Consider the following 19,489-nt stretch of genomic DNA (forward strand, 5'->3'; position numbering starts at 1 on the left):
ATATGTACATGTATTGAAGTGTCTGCTGGAGACAGATGATGTGATCTGTAACATTATTATCAATGTAATTTTAGATCTATATCAATGATTATTCATAACATTCCTTTGTAAAATAATATAACAGTTTGTTTCACATTGATTTAACAACATGCATGTGATTTTTAAATGAAAATATTAAATGTTTTAGAATTAAATTCGTTGTGACTTTCTTCATATGTATTTACTATTCACATTTGTTATCCCCCTCTAGAAAGGCCACCCCCATTGTAAGGCCACTTTCTTGCTGCACTAGGGGTGGCCTTATAAGAGGGGGACTACTGTATTTGAAAAAAATCATATTGTAGGGTCAGCTGTTTTAAGTCTTTTCATAACATATTTTGAAGACCAGCACACAAGATTCAGGAATCATATTTCTAACTTCAAATATGCCCCCCCCCCAAAAAAAAAATCAGCTGCAAATGTTGCCAGCCAAACACAACTGGATAAAAGTTCAATGAACTCTGGCAATGACACAACTCGATTCCATGTTCAAACCTGAACACTGTATCTACATACTGCCACATTTGCACCAAATTCTGCTACAAAGAATGAAGTGAGAATGAAGAAAATAACCAGTGGTATACATTTTAAGACTGATATTGCACAGAGATGGCGATTCAGCAGCAATTATAAATTTGATTTATCCTGTCTGCTGTTTCATTGCACAATAAAATAACTATTGAATGAAATCGATATGAATACAAAAAGTGCATCACTATCTATAATGAAAAAAAAACAATTATGTAACAAAATTAGTTTGATTCCAAATAAATGTTAAATTTTAAAAATCAAATAAATAAATACTGAATACTGCTGAATCTCCAATAATTACAGAACACAAACTAAACTTCACATGATTGTTAACTTTTAATATGATTGACATGTGATGCAGGGAATGACAACTGCCAAGTCAAATAAAACTGGACAACAAAATTTGTTGGGCAAGTGAAATTCCATGTAAGCAGTCCAATTTTTACAGAAAATGTGTGTGATTTTAATTTTTAACATAGATTTACCAATTTTAGTCATATCACTATGATGTCTGCAGTGTGACAGTTTATAGGGATGTCTAGCACTGGGGCATCATGCCTCAGACATGTAGCACGATGTCCCACCCAGTCACATTAACCTGACACCAGGCCGACCAGTCCTAAAAGTAACATCTTAATGCTGACTGTCAAGAAAGGCAGCTGCTAGTACCATTTTTATAAGTCTTGGTTTGACTCTGCTGAGATATCTTACAGAGAGAAAAAAAGCATAAAACAAAAACCATTATTTTGACACCATTATTCCACAACACACTTGTCAGGGTAGAAAGTATAAACTTGAATTGTCACCACCACACCGTATTAATAGTAGACAGACATCACAAAATCATAAAAAAGGAGTTTCAGCAGCACATGCTATAGTAGATATTAGACTAGATGCAAGCCATTCTCTGCAAGAACACTAAAGATAGAAGCTCTAATTAAAATCAATTTAGACTAGACCTTATTTAACACAGAGTAAGATAGTTTTACCTAACAGAATAGAATACAATCTGAGACATCTCTGTCCATAGGCTGACAAATCTTTTCCTTAACTTTAAAGACATTAAAATGAACACAAAATATAAAACTATACAGACAAAGATGTGAATTTATCAACCCACTCCTTTGTAATCTTAAGATAAAAATCTGGACCATTTTTACCATAATCAAGATAGTTCCTTTTTGGAATGATTTTAGTTATTGCTGGTTCTATCTGTGTCCCTTCATGCCACTCATTGAATGATGTGATGGATAGTATTTCTGGCTTCATACTTATTGCATTCTGGAATGCATCACGGTAATATTTCCCTTCAAGTCTTTTTCTTGTATTGGCACCATTCCATGGCCGTACTTCAGTATCAATATAACCTGGTCCAACACTAGGAATGAAAAGTAAATTATGAAGCTTAGCAAATGAATTAATTTCTTTCCATCTGTGCCAGCTACTCCCATACGTAAATCCATTTGCTGCAAAATAAGTATAAAATCCATCAAAGCCTCCATCAAGTAATTCTTTCTGATGGTTGAATTCAACAAGCAGACCAATAAACAAAGCATCGAGTTCTGTATTCCTGACTGATATCTTACCATCAGGTTTAAGTAGTTGGGCCCAATCACTGCTTGGTGTGTGATACGAGTCATATATGTAAACCACAGGAAGCTGGCGGCCATTATGGTCTTTTCTGTAAAAGGCTGGATGATTTCCGTAACTTTGGAATAAATATTTCATGTTTTCCCTCACGGTTGTTGGGTCACGGTTTTTGTATGGTTCAATGTGGACAGCAACCTGTAAATAGACTAGAATTTGTTAGATACAGATGAATTCACCACTGTTGTTAAATGTGTCAGATTTATAAACTATTCCTTGTAAAATGAGGATTTTCTTGTCTTTTTTTTTTTTTGGGGGGGGTATTCAAAGGTATCAATATTAAGGGAAGGAAAATTCTTGATCTCTATGTAGTAAACTTTATAGCATTAACATTTAGAAAGATGCACAAATTAAAATTAGGATATCTATTATCCTGAGATCTGCTAGGGGAAAAATAGCCATGGAAACAAAAAAAAAAATGTAAGTGACTATTTTCATGTTCATCTTAATCACATACTACCATCAACACTTAATACAAACTAATGCTTTCATTAAGCACGAAATAAAGAAAATAACTGCACCTTCATGACTTCTCAAGGTTAATATATACAATCACTGTATCATGTGTATCAAATGTGGTTCAAGGGGGGCAACTCCATCATGGAACTCTAAACTGCATAGAATCCTGTTTAAGAGTAATGCCCTTCCAATAAATATTTATCATTCACAGCATTTTACCAATCTTTTATTTCTTATTTGTTTGTTTCAAAAGTAAAGGCTGCTGTTTCAATAGTAAACTGTACAGCTAATTATGCAGGTGAACTCTTACATAATTATTCAAGTGAACTCTTAAAAATTTTAAATACGGATAACCTTTGCAGTATCAGGACGTATCAAATTTTGTTTCCACATCTGCTTGCCTGGGACAATAATTTTCTGAAAATTTACTCATCCCACCAACATTTAACTTGTCCAAAATTTTTAATTATTGACACCCTATGAGACGGATGTACTTTAATTTAAAAAAAAAAAGAACTAATGTACAATATTTTATTTCTTCAAAGGGCTTAATTTTTCACACAAAAAACAATATTGGTCGATATTACTCATGCTACAACTTTAGTTATATATATATATATATATATATATATATATATATATATATATATATATATATATATATATATATATATATATATATATATATATATATATATTTAGCAGTGGGATTTTGAAAGAATGCCCATGTGTCTCCACACAGTTCCACCTATACTTCATTCCATCAGTAAGACTGGAAAGGAATTTACTGGAATTCAGATATTTACTTATTTCTTCTCTCAAGACTTCTTATAATTAGCAGCACTAAGTTCAACACCATTATCTTCCATAAGCACACAAAGAATTTCTATATCAGAAACTGGTTTTCCATAATGGGATATGGTTTACTGTGGTGAAAAGAGCTGTTTTTGCCATTTTATTCTCATTTAGTTTTAAAATACCATTTTTGATGGAGTGTCAGCAACTCTAACTCCACAGAATTTCTGCACATACTGGCTAGTGTCATGCATATACTAGCTAGTGTCATGCATATACTAGCTAGTGTCATGCATATACTGTGCTGCATGGGCTTTATAACATCCACAACTGTCATGAGACTGTAATTGACAGTTCCACTGAGAAATATACTAGCTGATTTGCCAACCTTTGCAGGTTTGGGATATTGATTGCAGAGTCAATGAATGCAAGCCATATATAATTACCAACTGAATGCAGTTGAATATTTCTTTCTCTTAGATATGTCATATTTTTTTTTACAAATCTGCCATTGAGTCTGGCTTAAGTCGCCTTGGAGAAACAGTTATGTCAAACCCAGTGGGAATCTTAAATCTTATTCCTGCACTTTCACGTTCCTTCTCTTATCTTGCTTTTTACATTCCATCCAAAACTAATTTTGTAAACTCACTTTAAACACACAGTTAAGATCACCTTGCTTGACAACTACTTCTAAGGTGATCAATACCATAATTCTGTCCTTTAAATATAAACACAGCTCTTTAATTAACACAAGTGTTTTGCCTCACATGCAATATTGCACATGCAAGCTCATTCTCCATATAATCAATTAAAAATTAATGAATCATTACTGTCATTTATTCAGTTGTCTTTCATTATTTGAATTATACTGACCTAGTATGACAAAAGCAATGGTTAATCTGCCAGTGAGTATCAGTGCCTCTTAAAACACTCTTAATTAATCACCCTAAAATTTGTTTCAATAGTTTTGACTAGCCAATAGCTCTGTCTCTTAGTCCAATATGCAGTCAAGTGATTTTAAAATGCATTCAATTACCAATTACAGTAGGTATGACATAACACAGGATGTGAATGAATAAATGGAGAGAGGTAGACTCAAGCAATGAGAATGCCAGGAAGGCAGGAATGCTTGGCCAGGTAAAGGTATATAAAGTGATTAAAGCATGAAAATCAGCACCTCCCCAACTTGTTTCAAAATAGGAAAAGAACACCTGTCTCAGACTTGTGTGTGGCATGGAAAACTTTATTTGTCCCACTTTGAAAATGAATAGTTTATGACATTGGGCTATGACATTAGATCAGCCCTGATTATACTCCACAATGCAAATAGCAAAATTGTTCTGTGTAAGATGGAAATATATTTATGTATACAATGGGGGCCAACAAGTTAATCTACAAGTTAACCAAGACATCAAAAACATGTTACTAGTTAAAAAAGCTATTAATTCAATAGCTTGTGTTGCCCCACACCCCTACACCTCTCCCCAGTTGTAACTCAACCATAACCATACAATAGATTACAATGAAGCAGTGATGTTTTGAACACGAGCATGATTCAGCCATTTTGATGCAAATGTATATGTTTATCAAAACTAATGTCAAGCAACTACTGAATGACGTTTTCTCATCTATGTCCAGTAGATGCTAAACAAAAAATGACAGAAATAGTAAGTATCATAATGAGCATGATCATTGTTATTGATGAATGAAATTAAATACAGTCTTGTCACATCATTCAACAGATACAAAATTCACTTTTTTAAATGTTCTAAGTGCTTCAAATTACTGGGCAAAACAGACTCAATTGGATGCACAAATTGGGAACTTTTTATTTTAATTAATTGGGAAAAAAAGTGCTAGAGTCAGCAATGAGAAATAAGGACAGTTGACTGACTGGGAAGACATTTTCTTTTGACCTAATGTGTTATGTACCAAACATTTATGAAAACCATATGAATTTGAATACATATCACATGTTAGAAAATTCATGTATTAGTCAACTCCCATTAATAAACACAAATAACATATATAAAAAAATGGTAGTCCTCATTTGATCTATATCCCATTGTTAGCAAATAAACAATTCACTACAATATTCATTGTTGCCAGTAGCTTCTGGTCATATAGTAATTACATGCTAAATGTACATGCTCATAATTTGGTCTAGATTTTGGTCAGCTGGAGACAGCTATCATCTGGCTGAGGCTACTAAGTGGATGAGACTATTTATAGGGAAATGAAATTGTGAGCAAAGTAAAAGTTTAACAAACATCTTTACGAGATGTGATACTGGCAATTAAATGACTCCCAGATATCTATGGTTTAAAAAGACTGGAAATTTAATTTGCATTTTATGCACTGAAGATTGAAGTTGACTCAGTTTGATAAAGGGTGCACATGTTATTGAAATCACCATTAAAAACCAACTTTGAATGACCAAACAAATGCCCATTTGTTACTGAAGAGTCAACATCAAATAAATGTAGAACACTGAAACTGAAATATTTTATCATTTGCTTAGTATTTATATAGAATGATCATTGCTTCTTTGAGTTTCAGCAAAACTGTTTTTTATGGGTATAATTTTAAAAAGAAAAAGAATTAGCCATTATTCAGTCAATTGTAGCTATTCCTATTTCCTGTTCCTGTTTCCACCTTCAGAGGTTGGTCGACTGTAGCTAGTCCGGTAGCATGAATATTGGAGTGTATCACAGCATACAGTACTCAGCCCAGATGTCAGTATCAGTGGATTATGATATAACATCACAATGATAAGATGGTTTGCAGTATGAAAAAAGGATATTTATTTGCAACAATACATAGATTCCAGTGCATTTTATATCCATGTTTGCAGCTTCCTCTCATGGTGCCTTTGCATTTCTCCACTCTAAGCCCGGGACTCGAGAGGTCAAGTGGTCTAAAGCGCTCTCCGTTATGGATCACTGCCATCTCACCACTGTCTGCGTGGGTTTGAGTCTCGGATTCAGCCAATGCGGGTATGTGAGAAAGCTTGCCAGTAGCTTCTTGTGGGTCGGTGGTTCTTTCCGGGGTTTTCCTGGGTTCTTCCTCCACCATTAATACTGGCCGCCATGTATAGCCTATCATGTGCTGAAAAATGGCGTTAAACCCTATAAAAACTAAAAACAAAAAAATACTCTAAGCCCAAGATTGTATACAGAAGTTTAAACAACCAAAAATGTTGTTGCCAAAATAACTTTCCAGATGATATATTTTGCCATGAATGAGGAAAATAAAGTGCAATTTATGACACTGGTGAAGCCCAGCGTGATCCTTGCCTTGTAATATTTTCATTTTTTTTATTTTTGTTCAGCTTCAAATGAAAGATAATTCAATTTAATATCTAAGTTGTATTAATTACTTATTCAAAAAAATAATCTTGCTTCATTGAAATCTATAAAGCATGCATTGTAAAATAAATGTTTTACAATCTGTCTAAAAAGAATTCACAAGCAGTTGAACTCATCAAAACCCCAAACTTAATTCATAATGGTCCTCATAACAGGTTACTTCCCTTGTCTTAACTGGTAGACTTGCAAGAACAGTATTTTTATGTCCTTTGTGACAGCAGTCATATTTATGGTTAATCAGCATCATTTATAAAAACTTGAAAGCCCACTATGCCAGGACGGCAGTCATATCTGATGTTTGTGTGGCATCATTTGCAAAAACGTGAAAGCTGTTTATGCCAAGATCATTTCTCACAAGTTTGATCTAGTTCTGTTGAGCAGTTTTCGAGAAGTCTTTTCATAGTTGTTCAATTTTTAAAAACAGTGATAATATTTGTTACCAGATTGGTATTATTTGTGAAACACTATAAAAGTTATTCAAGCCAGGATGATCAATTTCTTTTCATCTGTTTTTTTTAAAGGTAATCAAGACTGCTCCCTATTTTTAGTAATGGTGGCTACATGTCATGGTGGACCAACATCATTTATACAAACTTGAAATGTCTTCATTTCATGATGTTATCTGCCAGGAATGGTCAACTTCTAGTCAGCAATTTTAGAGAATAAGTTATTTAATGTTTTTCTATTTTTAGTAAGCAGCTTTTCTATTTTTACAGTAAAACCTGTTATGAGAGACCGCCCCTTCTGCCAACCAAAAGCGGTCTCTCAAGACAGGTGGTCTCTCATAAGAGGTGTGTGAAAATGGACTGGTTTTCAGGGTCAATAGTTAGCATTGTTGAAAAATAAATAATACCCATACTCACTGTACATGTATCATATCCTTTATTCATGAATCTTGTTAAATAATGCATGCATTCCTCTCAAAATATCTTTATATAATAAAAATATACATCTATCAAACGAGAATAAAATTTATGTTTCAACATCACATTAATATATACAAAAAATTAACAGATATGATGTATATATCTTATTTTATACACTTATTCACTTGTTTTTTTTTTTAAAGAAATCCATTATACTTCTTTGTTGACATGTTTTACTCAGCTATTTGGTCTGAACATGTATCTCAGTTATTGCCCTTTCATGAATCAACTTCCCACTTACTGGTATGTTTTTACTCCTTGCGACACAAAACCACTCCCATACTCGCTCGTTCAGATCTCCGTAAACTGTCCGTCGTGCCGTGGCATATTTCCTCTTTGCTTGTGCACCTTTCTGCCATTCGTTTCTAATGGACTTCTTGTCTTTGATTACATTTTGAACTTGCGTTTTACCGACGCTTAAGCTGACTGCTGTTTTGCGAGTGGTCTCGTCTTTTTCATTTCTTTCAATGACATTAATCCTTTCTTCCAGTGTTAAAATTTTTCTTTTTTTCAGCGGAGATTCTGCCGTTGTTATTAGTGTTGACGTTATAAAGACTATCGGTTTTGATCAGGTTTTGGGGAATTGTAGAATAAATATATATTATGTACCAATGAATGAAACCAAAATACATAATTAACTCGTCTGGAAACAATACTGTACATTTATTCTGAGACGAAGTTTAAATCAACAGAGTTATAGCTCGATAAACAAATGTTCCGACCATCTGCACCCACGTAAACAGATTGTGGTTTGGTGAAACACTAACAAAAGAAATAAAAAATAATTTTAAAAAAATCCGGAAATGATTCTCACTTACTAGTATTAAAGACAATGAGCTCATTCACCGTCCAGGCATTATGGATTAACTGGAAAGCAAACGACGTACTCAAACCAACACTGAAGCCCTTTCAAACGATTTCTCACTTGGACATAAGGACTACCGGCGTTTTGTGAGTTTTCATACAGATAAAGAAAAAATACAAACCTCTAAATTGACTGCGTATATCCATCATTACTCCCTTTGATGTTACTCTTACTGGCTATTCACATGACTTCGGCACTACAATGGCGGTTAGTGACATGTACTTTAGTCTGGTTTACTGCAGTTTACAAATGACACCGTACGCTGGAGTTGTAAATTTCACAAAACTGGTAAGACAAATTATTTTTAAATACTTTATTAGAGCAATCTTTGCTATTTATGCAGTCTTTGTTACTAAGGATTAAATGATGGTTAGAGGTGTTTATCCCGATATATGGTTGTTCAACTATAGTGTTATTTAATGTGCACTTTGTTTGCATACTACATTTATCCCGAGCTCTAGTGTTTACAAAGGATTAAGTTAAGGTCAGTGGTGTCAATCTGTTTTGATTTTTTGGCGATGCGGTCGTTCATAGCAGTGTCAAAATGCATATTTTGCCAAGAAATCGCGGTCGCTGGTCGCGTTCAGCAGGTGGTCGTTCATAACAGAGCGTTTATATAGTAAAATCGATCCGTGCATTACGATTGTGGTCGGAAATGACAGGTGGTCGCTCATAGCAGAGGTCGCTCATGACAGGTTTTACTGTAGTAAGGCAGATCAGCATAAATTTTTTTTTATAACAAACTTGAAAGGTTTTCCTGCCATGATGCTTGATCAAACTCTGTTCAGCAGATTTTCAGAAGTCTTTTAAAGCATTTTTACTATATTTAGTAAGAGCAGCTATATGTAATGACAGAATAAGAATTCTTCATGCCAGGATGCTTGTGCTAAATTAGGTCAAAACCAGTCCTTTGGTTTTTGAGCAGTTTGAAATAGCAGTTATTTATGGATGGACAACTGATAACAGGCCATGCTATAAGACCACTTGGCCTTATGTCCTGATAAATTAGCAAAGAAATTAACATCCCAAATTTACTCTGAAACTTCAATTGAGACACGAAATACCAAAATAAAAAATTATACTTGATTTTCTCAGGACAGTATCATTAAATTTTACTTGTCTAAAGGTATACACTCTGCTCCCTTGTAATAGCACGCCTGAATAACTCAGACTAGCATATAATGTAGAGGAAGGTGTGGATCCAATTTTTGGTATAAAAAATGCCCCAAAAGAAGGCCCCTTTTGGTTGAAGCTGAATAAAATCATGATCAAAAGTTGTAAATGAAACCTAGATATGTTACTCATCTTATAGTCAACAAATTTAAATGATATCTTAGAATCTGCAACATTAAGGAAATCATACATTTTGTAAAATTTTCTGTATTAAAAACAATTCTCCAGACACAGTAAATAACAATATATGACAAAATTTTGATTAAATAAAATGTTAGTACTGCCTACCAGTGGCAACACTCTAAGAAATAAATACCAGTTGAATAAGCTTTCTGAAGTGAAATTCATGGTTTGATTTTATCTTTCAATTTGAATTCAGTGTAATTACCATAAATGCAATATGCCCTCTTGTATTCAGATGTGGACAGTGTCAATTGACCATCACAGTGATGCCCACAAATGTTTCCATGACAACCTAATTAAGTCCCAATTTGTGTTTTTATGTATAAAATGTGGAAGTGCTGGTTGCATTGTTATAAACAATTAAAAATTGATCTGCTTGGTATTATCATATTAATTAATCTTTTGTAGCAAACCAGGTAATGGGGATAGAATTTTAAAAAATTAAAAGTCATGCAAATCCTACCTGCATAAGAGCTAGTGCATCATGGGCATGTGTTAAGTAGTATATGTAACATAAATAAGGTATCTAAGATTAATCAGATGGTTATCATACTCATCACAAATGTGAGCCACAATAGCACAGGAACCAATTAGGTACTTGAAAAGCTAAGTTTCACAGATAGGATACAAGTTCTAAAGTTTAAAGTAAACATAAATTGGCCGTCAGAGGTTTGCTCAAGGATGAGCAGAAATTTTGCTATCACTTTTAATAAAATCGCAGTAACAGTATTTTGCTAACAATTAAAATATTGAGTTTCTCCAAAAATATGACTCATTTTCAAAAAAAAGATTCCTCTTTTATTCTGAATCTAAAGTAACACTAGAATGTATCCATATTCACATGCAAAATGCAGTGACAAAATACATAACGTTTTTGCACAAAACCATTTGGAGTACATGTATTACTGTAAACAATCTTTCAGACATTGAATATATTAAAAAAGTATTTAGTAGTTGTTATCAATTGTAAATGATACATGCATTTAAGTTTAAAAATATTTATAATGAGAAATTTTTAATTACAAGTTATTGAAACTTGATAAGTTAAAGTAAAATTACCCTGTAATCAAGACTGCTTTCTGATTACAACTTAATTACATTTTCTAAACAAAAGTAACTAGAGTACCTCAAGTCCAAACTTGTGTGCAATGTCCAGTATCAGTGGCATCAGAGAGTCTGGATCCTTTCCCTCTTTGTCTGCATCTCCAGGTGGGTACCAGGACACCACCACCACACCTAAGTACAGAATGTTGTATCTGATTACATAATGTTCATTACAGCCATGTTGTAAATATCATATTACCAGTACACTGTGACGTAACACCCAAAAACATCTACTGGTAATAGAATATAAATTTAAATACTACATACACTTGCTTATAAATCAAATCCAACTGTAGACTACATAGACCCACATCTACCCTCACACAATCATGCTTCCCTTGCTTTTCTAAATATAAATTTCCAGGTTTTTCCCAGGATAAAATTAATTTTTTCAAGCTTAACATATGACCATTACTGAATGTAATTTAAGAACATTTTATATTATAAAACATGCATTTTCCAAATCTGAAGATGTTTCTCTTTCAAGACTCTCCAAAACATATATGTCAGAAAAGATGATCATGTACAAAACAAAAAACACAAAATGTTTCACATGAAACAAATCTGACTATATTCCTATAAATTGGCATTTAAGGACATTTCAATGTACAGAATACAAATTCTAACTTTACTTTGCTGACCTGCATTATGTTACTACACGAAAACAACATAATGAACATAAATTATTTTGTTTCCTTTCAGACCTTTAATTCTAAAGAATTCTAGAGCAATATCTGTGCATGTTGTACAAAGTAAACATTTCCTATCACAGTATGAAAAAAAACAATAAATGCAAAGTATTAGAATCTTGTATCTTTTAATGAAAAAAGTTTAACCCTGAATTTATGTGTGCCAATAAAATCTCAAACAAGATTTTTCAACCAACCTAAACTCCTTAAGATGATTTGGTTAAAAATTCCATCATTTAAACATATTTACAAAAGGGTTGATTTAAATTTTGATGAAAGACCGTCAAAATTATATATTGTTGAATAAACAAGGCCTGGATTTCCTGTAAAATCAACTTGTTTTCTTGTAGTTCAATAAATGAGTCCCCAAACCTTTATTGATACATGGGCTCTTATCATTTCTTAATACATAATAAAAGGGACAACAATTTCCCATTTCTCCTTCATTCCATTTAAGATCTGAAACCAATGCTTCAAGCTACATGTCACTGTGTAATAGTTTTGCACCAAAATTCAGCTCAGAGATTCAAAACTTTTCTAATCCTGGTTTCCTCTGAATACTCCAACCCCATTTTTCACATTTGGACATTTAGCATAGCGTGTGGGTTCAAAGCAATTACGTATAAAAAAAATTGGAATCTGCTGCCATCGTAAGATAGTTTACCAGCATGCCTAGCAAATTTAGTCTATGTTATATCAACTTATACCTGCATGAAATCGATAGGAAAAATATTTATTTTCTGAAAAAATGGCAAGTATTAATAATAATCGTTATGTCTTTAATCCACTGACAGACAAGACGAAACTTGGCATAGATAAAACCTGACATGGTACTCACCATTTGCATTGATAGTCACATGACTTCACAACTCTCCAACAATGATATCAGAAGTCCAATAGTCACAAGATATCAACAACACACTCCTTTTCAATGTTGTTGTACAAAATTTCAATTATATTAAATGAAAGTCTGATATCTTTTGTAAAAACCAGAAAGAACATATAATTCTCAACATATTTATTTCGAGAACAATTACAAGAAACTTGGCAAGTCTGATTCATCAGGCAGAGTAGTCTGGTTCCCTGCTTCATATGCTCCTTGCATGAGAGAGCACATGTCAACATGGTAGTCACGTGATACAACAAAACTCCGGACATTGGTCTTGGAATAAATACAGAGAATTTTGTGCTCTTTCGATTATGTATTGTTATTACAACCAATATGCCTTTAATTTTAAAAAAATTCTACAATATTTGAAAATGACGATTGTGAGAATCTGTGGGCTCGTGCGACAAACAATAGAAATCGCTAGTACCAGCTCAAATTTCATCAACGCATTGGTTTTATCATCTTTCAGCAGATTAAAGACATAATGATTTTAATACTTGCAATTTCGGAGAAAATAAATAATTTTCATATTGATTTCATGGAGGTATAACTTGATTTAACAACGTTTAAGTTTGTTAGCCCATCTGCTAAGCGGCTATGCTTTAACGTTACCATGTTGGCCTCTTGTGATGCTAGACTGGTTTTCATACCTTTCCTATTAAAAAAAAGATACAGATATTGAACTGTCTGTGAAACAAAAAGTCTACTAAACGAATCTAATCCACTGAGCGTTCAGATTGTCTCAACAAATATATTTATGGCAAGCACCCAAATGATCCATACGGTAACCTCTTAATATTCTGGTTAGAACTCAATAAATCTAACTCACGATCAGCTCAGTTACGAATAGGTTACATAATTGTTTTGGGCATCAAGTTGTGGAGGAAAATTCTTGGGTTTTTCCAGACTTTCGTCGATATTTGCATAATTCAAGGACTTTTCACAGTCAGGAAAAAAAATTATCATTTCTCCTGAATTTTTCCTGATTTCTCTGTAGTGTGGGAACCCTGCGCAATGCACCAGCAGATCTGGTTTTCTGCAGTTTGTTAGGAGTAATCAGTAGAACAAACAACACAGACCCTGATTTTCTGGAGCATTATGCAATGGCACATGAGGGTCCATGTTGTTTGCAGTTGGAATCCACTCACAAGTGAGTACATATGGTACGTCCACAAAGAAAATAAAACTTCACTTCTCAGACTCATTTTCACTGGACATGAAACTAAGGGAATTAATACAGCTGCTCCTGAAATTGTATTTTTCAGTTAACTTGTTTCATAAATCTGATTGTGCATTTTCTTGTGCTACTTGTAACTGAACATCTCCAAGCAAGGGGTATGAACCCGACTATAGAATGACACCAGAGTGGGCTGGAAGGATAGTATCCAATGTGACAGGTATTACATAACTAAAAACCAGTTTTATCCCCACCCCTATATCTTATCAGCATTATTTTACCCATCACTATTGTTTAACAGAATTTGTCAGTAAGAGGGATGCTGATGACCTCACCTGGAACAAAATTACTCACATTAAGGATAAGCATCCACTGCTGTTAAATAGCAGTAAGCTGGGTCACCGATAGGATGCCTTCCCGTCTGTTGGGATGATCTAGTTACTGCCGGTCCCTGACCGGTTTCATTATCTTTATGTGTGTGTGTGTGTGCGTGTGATTTGGATTTCTAATGTAGCTTTAACAATTTTTCAGTCATATCACTATATCTGCAGTGTGGCAGTTAATAGTGATGTACAGCACTGGGGCATCATGCCTCAGACATGTAGCATGATGTCCCACCCAATCACATTATCCTGACACCAAGCCAAATAGTCCTAACACTAACCTCTTAATGCTGAGTGCCAAGCAAGACAGCCGTTAGTACCATTTTTATAATCTTTGATATGACTCGGCTGGGGATCGAACCCACGACCTCCAGCATCTAAGGCGGACTCTCTAACCACTAGGCCACTGGAGCAGTCTTTGTTATCTGTATAACTCATTGTAGGGAAATGGTTTTTTTGATTCATTTTTTTCAACCATAGGTTTGGTCATGTTTGTGCTGCAAATATAGACAAAGAGATACAAATACTCTGCATTGAAAATGACCGATGGTAAAAAGAGGTAAAGGTTGTATGTGACCACAAAAACACAGCCTTATTAACATTCTTCAAGGAGAAATGATTGAGAAGTAGTGACAGCCCTTTCTTTGTGGGTTTTTATTCTTATAAATGATATGTCTCTGTCAGTGACAAATAAACTTGCTTGATAGTGAATGAAATCCATCTAGAGATGGTGGATGCTGAAAATGTCAGCTGAGCCCTTTAAGAGAAGGAAAAGCCATTTCCTACCCTTCCTATTCCCTTTGACAAGCTAACCCTGATGTTCCTCAATGATATGGAGCAGAAAATCTGCTGCTGTATAAAGTGAGGCGCAGATAGGATTAATCCATTTCCTGTTTCACCAATCAAAAAAAATTCTCCACCTTACGTCATGGACTTCATGGGTAGTCTGTCACTGATTTTGTTTATACCTTGTCTGGTAGTTAGATCATTTGAGATGAGAAAAGTTTGAAGATGGAGAACTGCTGTGAATTGTGTTGTGACAATAGAGTCATCCAATAAAGTAACACCCTGGGTTGAAGCATGACCTTTATTGCCATCAAGATAATCCAAACTGTGGGTATCCTTACATTCTAAAGTACCTGTGGAATCAGTCTCAACAGTGGGATTGCATAAGTTGATCCCAGGACAGGCTAAAGGCATCCACTGCCCAGGATTATTGGTCTTGGACTGGATAGACATAAAATAGAGCTTGTTCAGCCTGATGGCAGACAAGCAGACTAGACTCTACCTCAACAGATAGAACAAACACTCAGCAGCTGCTTGATGCACACATAGACTGTTTGAACTACCTTACCTCTCCTGGACAAACTGTCTGCTGTGCATGATCTTTGATCTGGGACTGAGGAGGCCAAAACTGGAGCTTATCTTTCAGTCTCAAGGCCAAAAGGTCCATGACTGGCTTTCTCCATAGACTGAACAAGGTCTTTGCAAATGCTTGATGCAGGGACACTTCTGTTAAAACTATCATGCCTTTCATAGATAAAATATCTGCAAGGATATTTCTCTTTTCAAGAATGAGATGAACAGATTCCATCTGATTCTGCTAGCATAGAATATGCTAGACTTCTGAGGTATACAGCCACCAATTTCTGAGGTATACAGCCACCAATGTTATGTCTCTGGACACCATCATGCAGTGACCAATGATTTAATTTATTTTCTGTACAAAGAACACATGTCTGCAGCATGATGCCCCAGTGCTAGACATCACTATAAACTGCCACACTGCAGACATCATAGCAATATGACTGAAAAATTGTTAAAGCTACATCAAAAGTCCAAATCACATACATACTGGATCTAATGTTCAAAGACCATGCACATGCCACATTAGTACAAATAAGAGTTGTACTCAGTGACTGCCATGTGGTATCATAGAAGTGTATGATGCCATTTAAAATCACCATTTTGAGAATTTAAACAAGCTTATTGATAGGCAACAGAATAATTCAAGCATAAAAAGCAATGGAACTTTAGTTTATTTCTCAGTTTGCTCACACAAGAGGGAGGCAACTCCAACTTTACTAATGCATGAACTTTTGAGTATTTCATGTCCAATTAATTTATCGTAAAAATCTATCACCAATTTATAGACTATAATAAATTTTTAATGAGCTAATAACCATCAATAAAAAATAATAACTTTCAAGTATCAACTGAAAGTTACAAACACCTGCCTCCAGCAGCCTGTAATATTAAAACTTTGAGTATCCCATAGTACCTTAGATACTTGTACAGTATATGCTGTGGTCAATGTTTGTCGGCTTCATGCTGGTGAGTTATCAAGGTAGAGGGTTTTTTGTGAAATCATTTCTTTTCACCTATAAGAATTTAAATGACAATAGCCTTTATTTTTTCACACATATAATTGTGACACAATTTTGTTCACGAGACATTTTTTTACCTATTCCAGCATTCAGTATCATCTCCATATGTTTTTCTACCACTTCCTTGTCGCTGGAACTGTAGGGGCCCAACTGGGGGTAATAACTTGACCCTAAGTCATCTGGTGGGTTATGTTTCCCTGATGGCCATTTTACAGCTTCTTCCAGTTTCCAATGTTGAATGTACACATGATCCCAGTGAAAATAATTACCATCATGTTCCAAGTTTCCATACCAAGGATAATAGAAGATGTGAACATTGTAATTGGGCTTAATGTCCGAGTAAAATTTAAAATGGGTCTTTTCCAATGCATGTTTGGCAAGAACATGTTTTTCCACCTCATTGATTTGCACTGGAATGTTATTTATGTCATCAGCTAGATCCTGTCTTGTTAAATGGAGTTTTGATTGATTGCTATCTTGGATGGATTGTTTTGCATCAACTAATGGTCCAGCAACTTTATCACCCTTTCTTCCTTTCAAAGCTGGTAAAATATCTTTTGGATGAAGAAATGGGTCTTTAAATTGTATGTCTGTACCACCACCCATCAAATTATGTCCTTTATCAGTGTTTAGCAATACAAAGGTCATGTAAAATGAAAACAATAAGCAGAATATAAAAAAAATGTACAGAAATTTCCTCTTTCTACGGTGCCGAATAAAAACTTGCATTATCTATTGATTTATTATTGACTGTCAATAAATTATCAGTACTAGATTTGCTTGTAGAAAAATTAAATTAACGAGAACATCATTTTTATCTCACAATTAAACCTTTTCAAGTAAGAAAATTGTAGCTTCTTATGAACAAAGATCAAAGGAAAATGTCCGGTCTCTGCAGTTAGCATGGTGTACATATTCAGGCAAATTCTCAAAAACTTCTGCCCATTGCAGCCAGCATTCTCATCCTATAGACACATCTTATTGTGATGAAAACCTATAAAATACAGACAGAAATAATAATTTAAAATTAAGTGATCTTGCAAGATATAACAATTCTAAAATATTTATATTTTCTGTCTTTACCTAATGATGTAATACACATAAGATACTGGACTTAATAGTTCATTAGTAACATACTTATTTTGCTTATATCTGATCCTGGATTTATAGCCTGTTGGTTGTTGTGGGGTTTAATGCCATATTTCAGCACACGATTGGCTATGCATGGCGGCCAGTATTAATGGTGGAGGAAGAACCCGGAAAAACCCCGGGAAGAACCACCGACCCACAAGAAGCTCCTGGCGGATTTATAGCCTGTATATGTATGTAAATGTTTTAAGTGTTCCCTTTTCTAGACCAACAAGTAGTTCTCCATCTTTTTTGTTGCTGACATTACTGGCGGCAGAGACCAAAAATGACTGGCACTATTTGTGCTGGAGTTTTCAGATTTGGATCTAACAGACTATCAGGCCACTTGCTTCCACAAAGGCATCAATGAAATGTTTTTCAGGTCAATAATCAATGGCTACATAGGTTTTCTGTTCTGACAGGGATTAATACCAAAAAAAAGTGAGTGTTCTAATGGATTTAATGCTATGTGTAAAAAGATGAGAGATTTTACTTATTATTCACATAAGGCGAGTAGAAATCAATTTATTAATTACCAGCAAGTGGCCAATAGTGTGGAACTAATTACTAGCAAGTAGCCAATCGTGTGAAACTAAATGGGAGCAAAAATTCAAAACCCAAATAGTGCCAAGCAATGTTGGTTTCTGCCAGCAGTAAAGGCAGAAAAAAAAAGACATAACCTACTAGTTTATCTATCCCCTTATCTGAATTCAACCTTGTTCTTAGTACATGGTTTCTCCAAACTCACTAATCCCCACCATATATCTCAACAAGAATTTGATTTATTTACATTAAAAAAGACCTGTTCAGCATTTCCAAACTGACATTAAACGTATTTACACGACTTGTATATTTAAATAAAAATAAACTATTCAACAAAAGATATTGCACAGAGTTGTTTCCCTTGTAAGACATACTTTAAGTCGGTCAATTTTTCAAACAAATTTTCAACAAAAAAATATATATGAATATGTATGTTTGATACTAAAATTCATTCTGAGCATTATATGCATGCATTACTGATCTTAAACAGTTTAAGAGAAACAAGCATTGCAAATATATTAAAATAACACCAACAAAATTATCAGCTTTGGAAGAAGGTCGACACTGCACCGATTTTTATTGTGAAAAATCACATTTTTGATAGTCTGGACAAAATCCCTATTATGTTGGGGTGGGGTTGGGGACGTCTTGTCTGCTGTCGGCAACAATAAAAACTGAATACAAAACATCGCAAATCCATGCACACATATTTAACCGTCGCCTTCTATTTGAATGATTTCGTGTGGCATTCAGATCTCAGTCCACGAAATGGCCATATAAATATTAAAGTTTCTGGTTTAAAAAAAAAATAAATCACGTTTTCCCTCCAAGGTTTCAAAAGACAATTTACTTCATGCTGCACTGTAACAGCATATTACTTTTCGAATGACAACCTTACTGGTTGGCTTTGATTATTGAAGAAGGTACCTTTCCTTTTCTTTTTTGTCAATGCCCTATTTGTCATCTTTAGTTCGTTTTAAGCTCTAACGCATATAATAAATGTATTTTTCTAGATTTTGTATGTTATATTTCTCCCTTGTTTCCAATTGCGTACCACATGTATAATCTATTAAACTATAAAATAGTTACTACCTATGCCCAAGTACTTCTAACTTATTGATTGCATCTTATTCAACTCTTTCCGATTTAGAGCGATTCTTATTAAATGGAAAATGATTGGTGAATAAAATGGCAATTGACCAA

General features: G+C 34.3%; 1 protein-coding gene across 1 annotated transcript; it reads right to left on the reverse strand.

Annotated features, from left to right (window-relative positions):
• Positions 1-24: 24 nt before the first annotated feature.
• On the reverse strand, positions 25-19,436 carry LOC149786395 (glycoprotein endo-alpha-1,2-mannosidase-like protein). Its single transcript, XM_089976815.1, has 4 exons — positions 19,379-19,436; positions 16,693-17,609; positions 11,113-11,222; positions 25-2,355 (listed from the first exon to the last, which is right to left on the reverse strand). The coding sequence occupies exons 2-4, from the start codon at positions 17,342-17,344 to the stop codon at positions 1,657-1,659; spliced, it is 1,461 nt and encodes a 486-aa protein (XP_089832941.1). The 5' UTR covers positions 17,345-17,609; positions 19,379-19,436; the 3' UTR covers positions 25-1,656.
• Between the last annotated feature and the right edge of the window lie 53 nt (positions 19,437-19,489).

Source organism: Sinohyriopsis cumingii, chromosome 12 (assembly GCF_028554795.1).
Source record: "Sinohyriopsis cumingii isolate HCF-2022 chromosome 12, ASM2855479v2, whole genome shotgun sequence".
In the NCBI taxonomy this organism is placed as follows: domain Eukaryota; kingdom Metazoa; phylum Mollusca; class Bivalvia; order Unionida; family Unionidae; genus Sinohyriopsis; species Sinohyriopsis cumingii.

Excerpts from the sequence above, each read along its gene's own strand:
- LOC149786395 (XM_089976815.1), bottom strand. The coding sequence starts at position 17,344 with ATGCAAGTTTTTATTCGGCACCGTAGAAAGAGGAAATTTCTGTACATT. Across the intron at positions 11,223-16,692 it reads GATACTGAATGCTGGAATAG|GTGTGGTGGTGGTGTCCTGG; the intron begins GTAAAAAAATGT and ends TTCTGTACTTAG. Across the intron at positions 2,356-11,112 it reads CACACAAGTTTGGACTTGAG|GTTGCTGTCCACATTGAACC; the intron begins GTACTCTAGTTA and ends GTCTATTTACAG.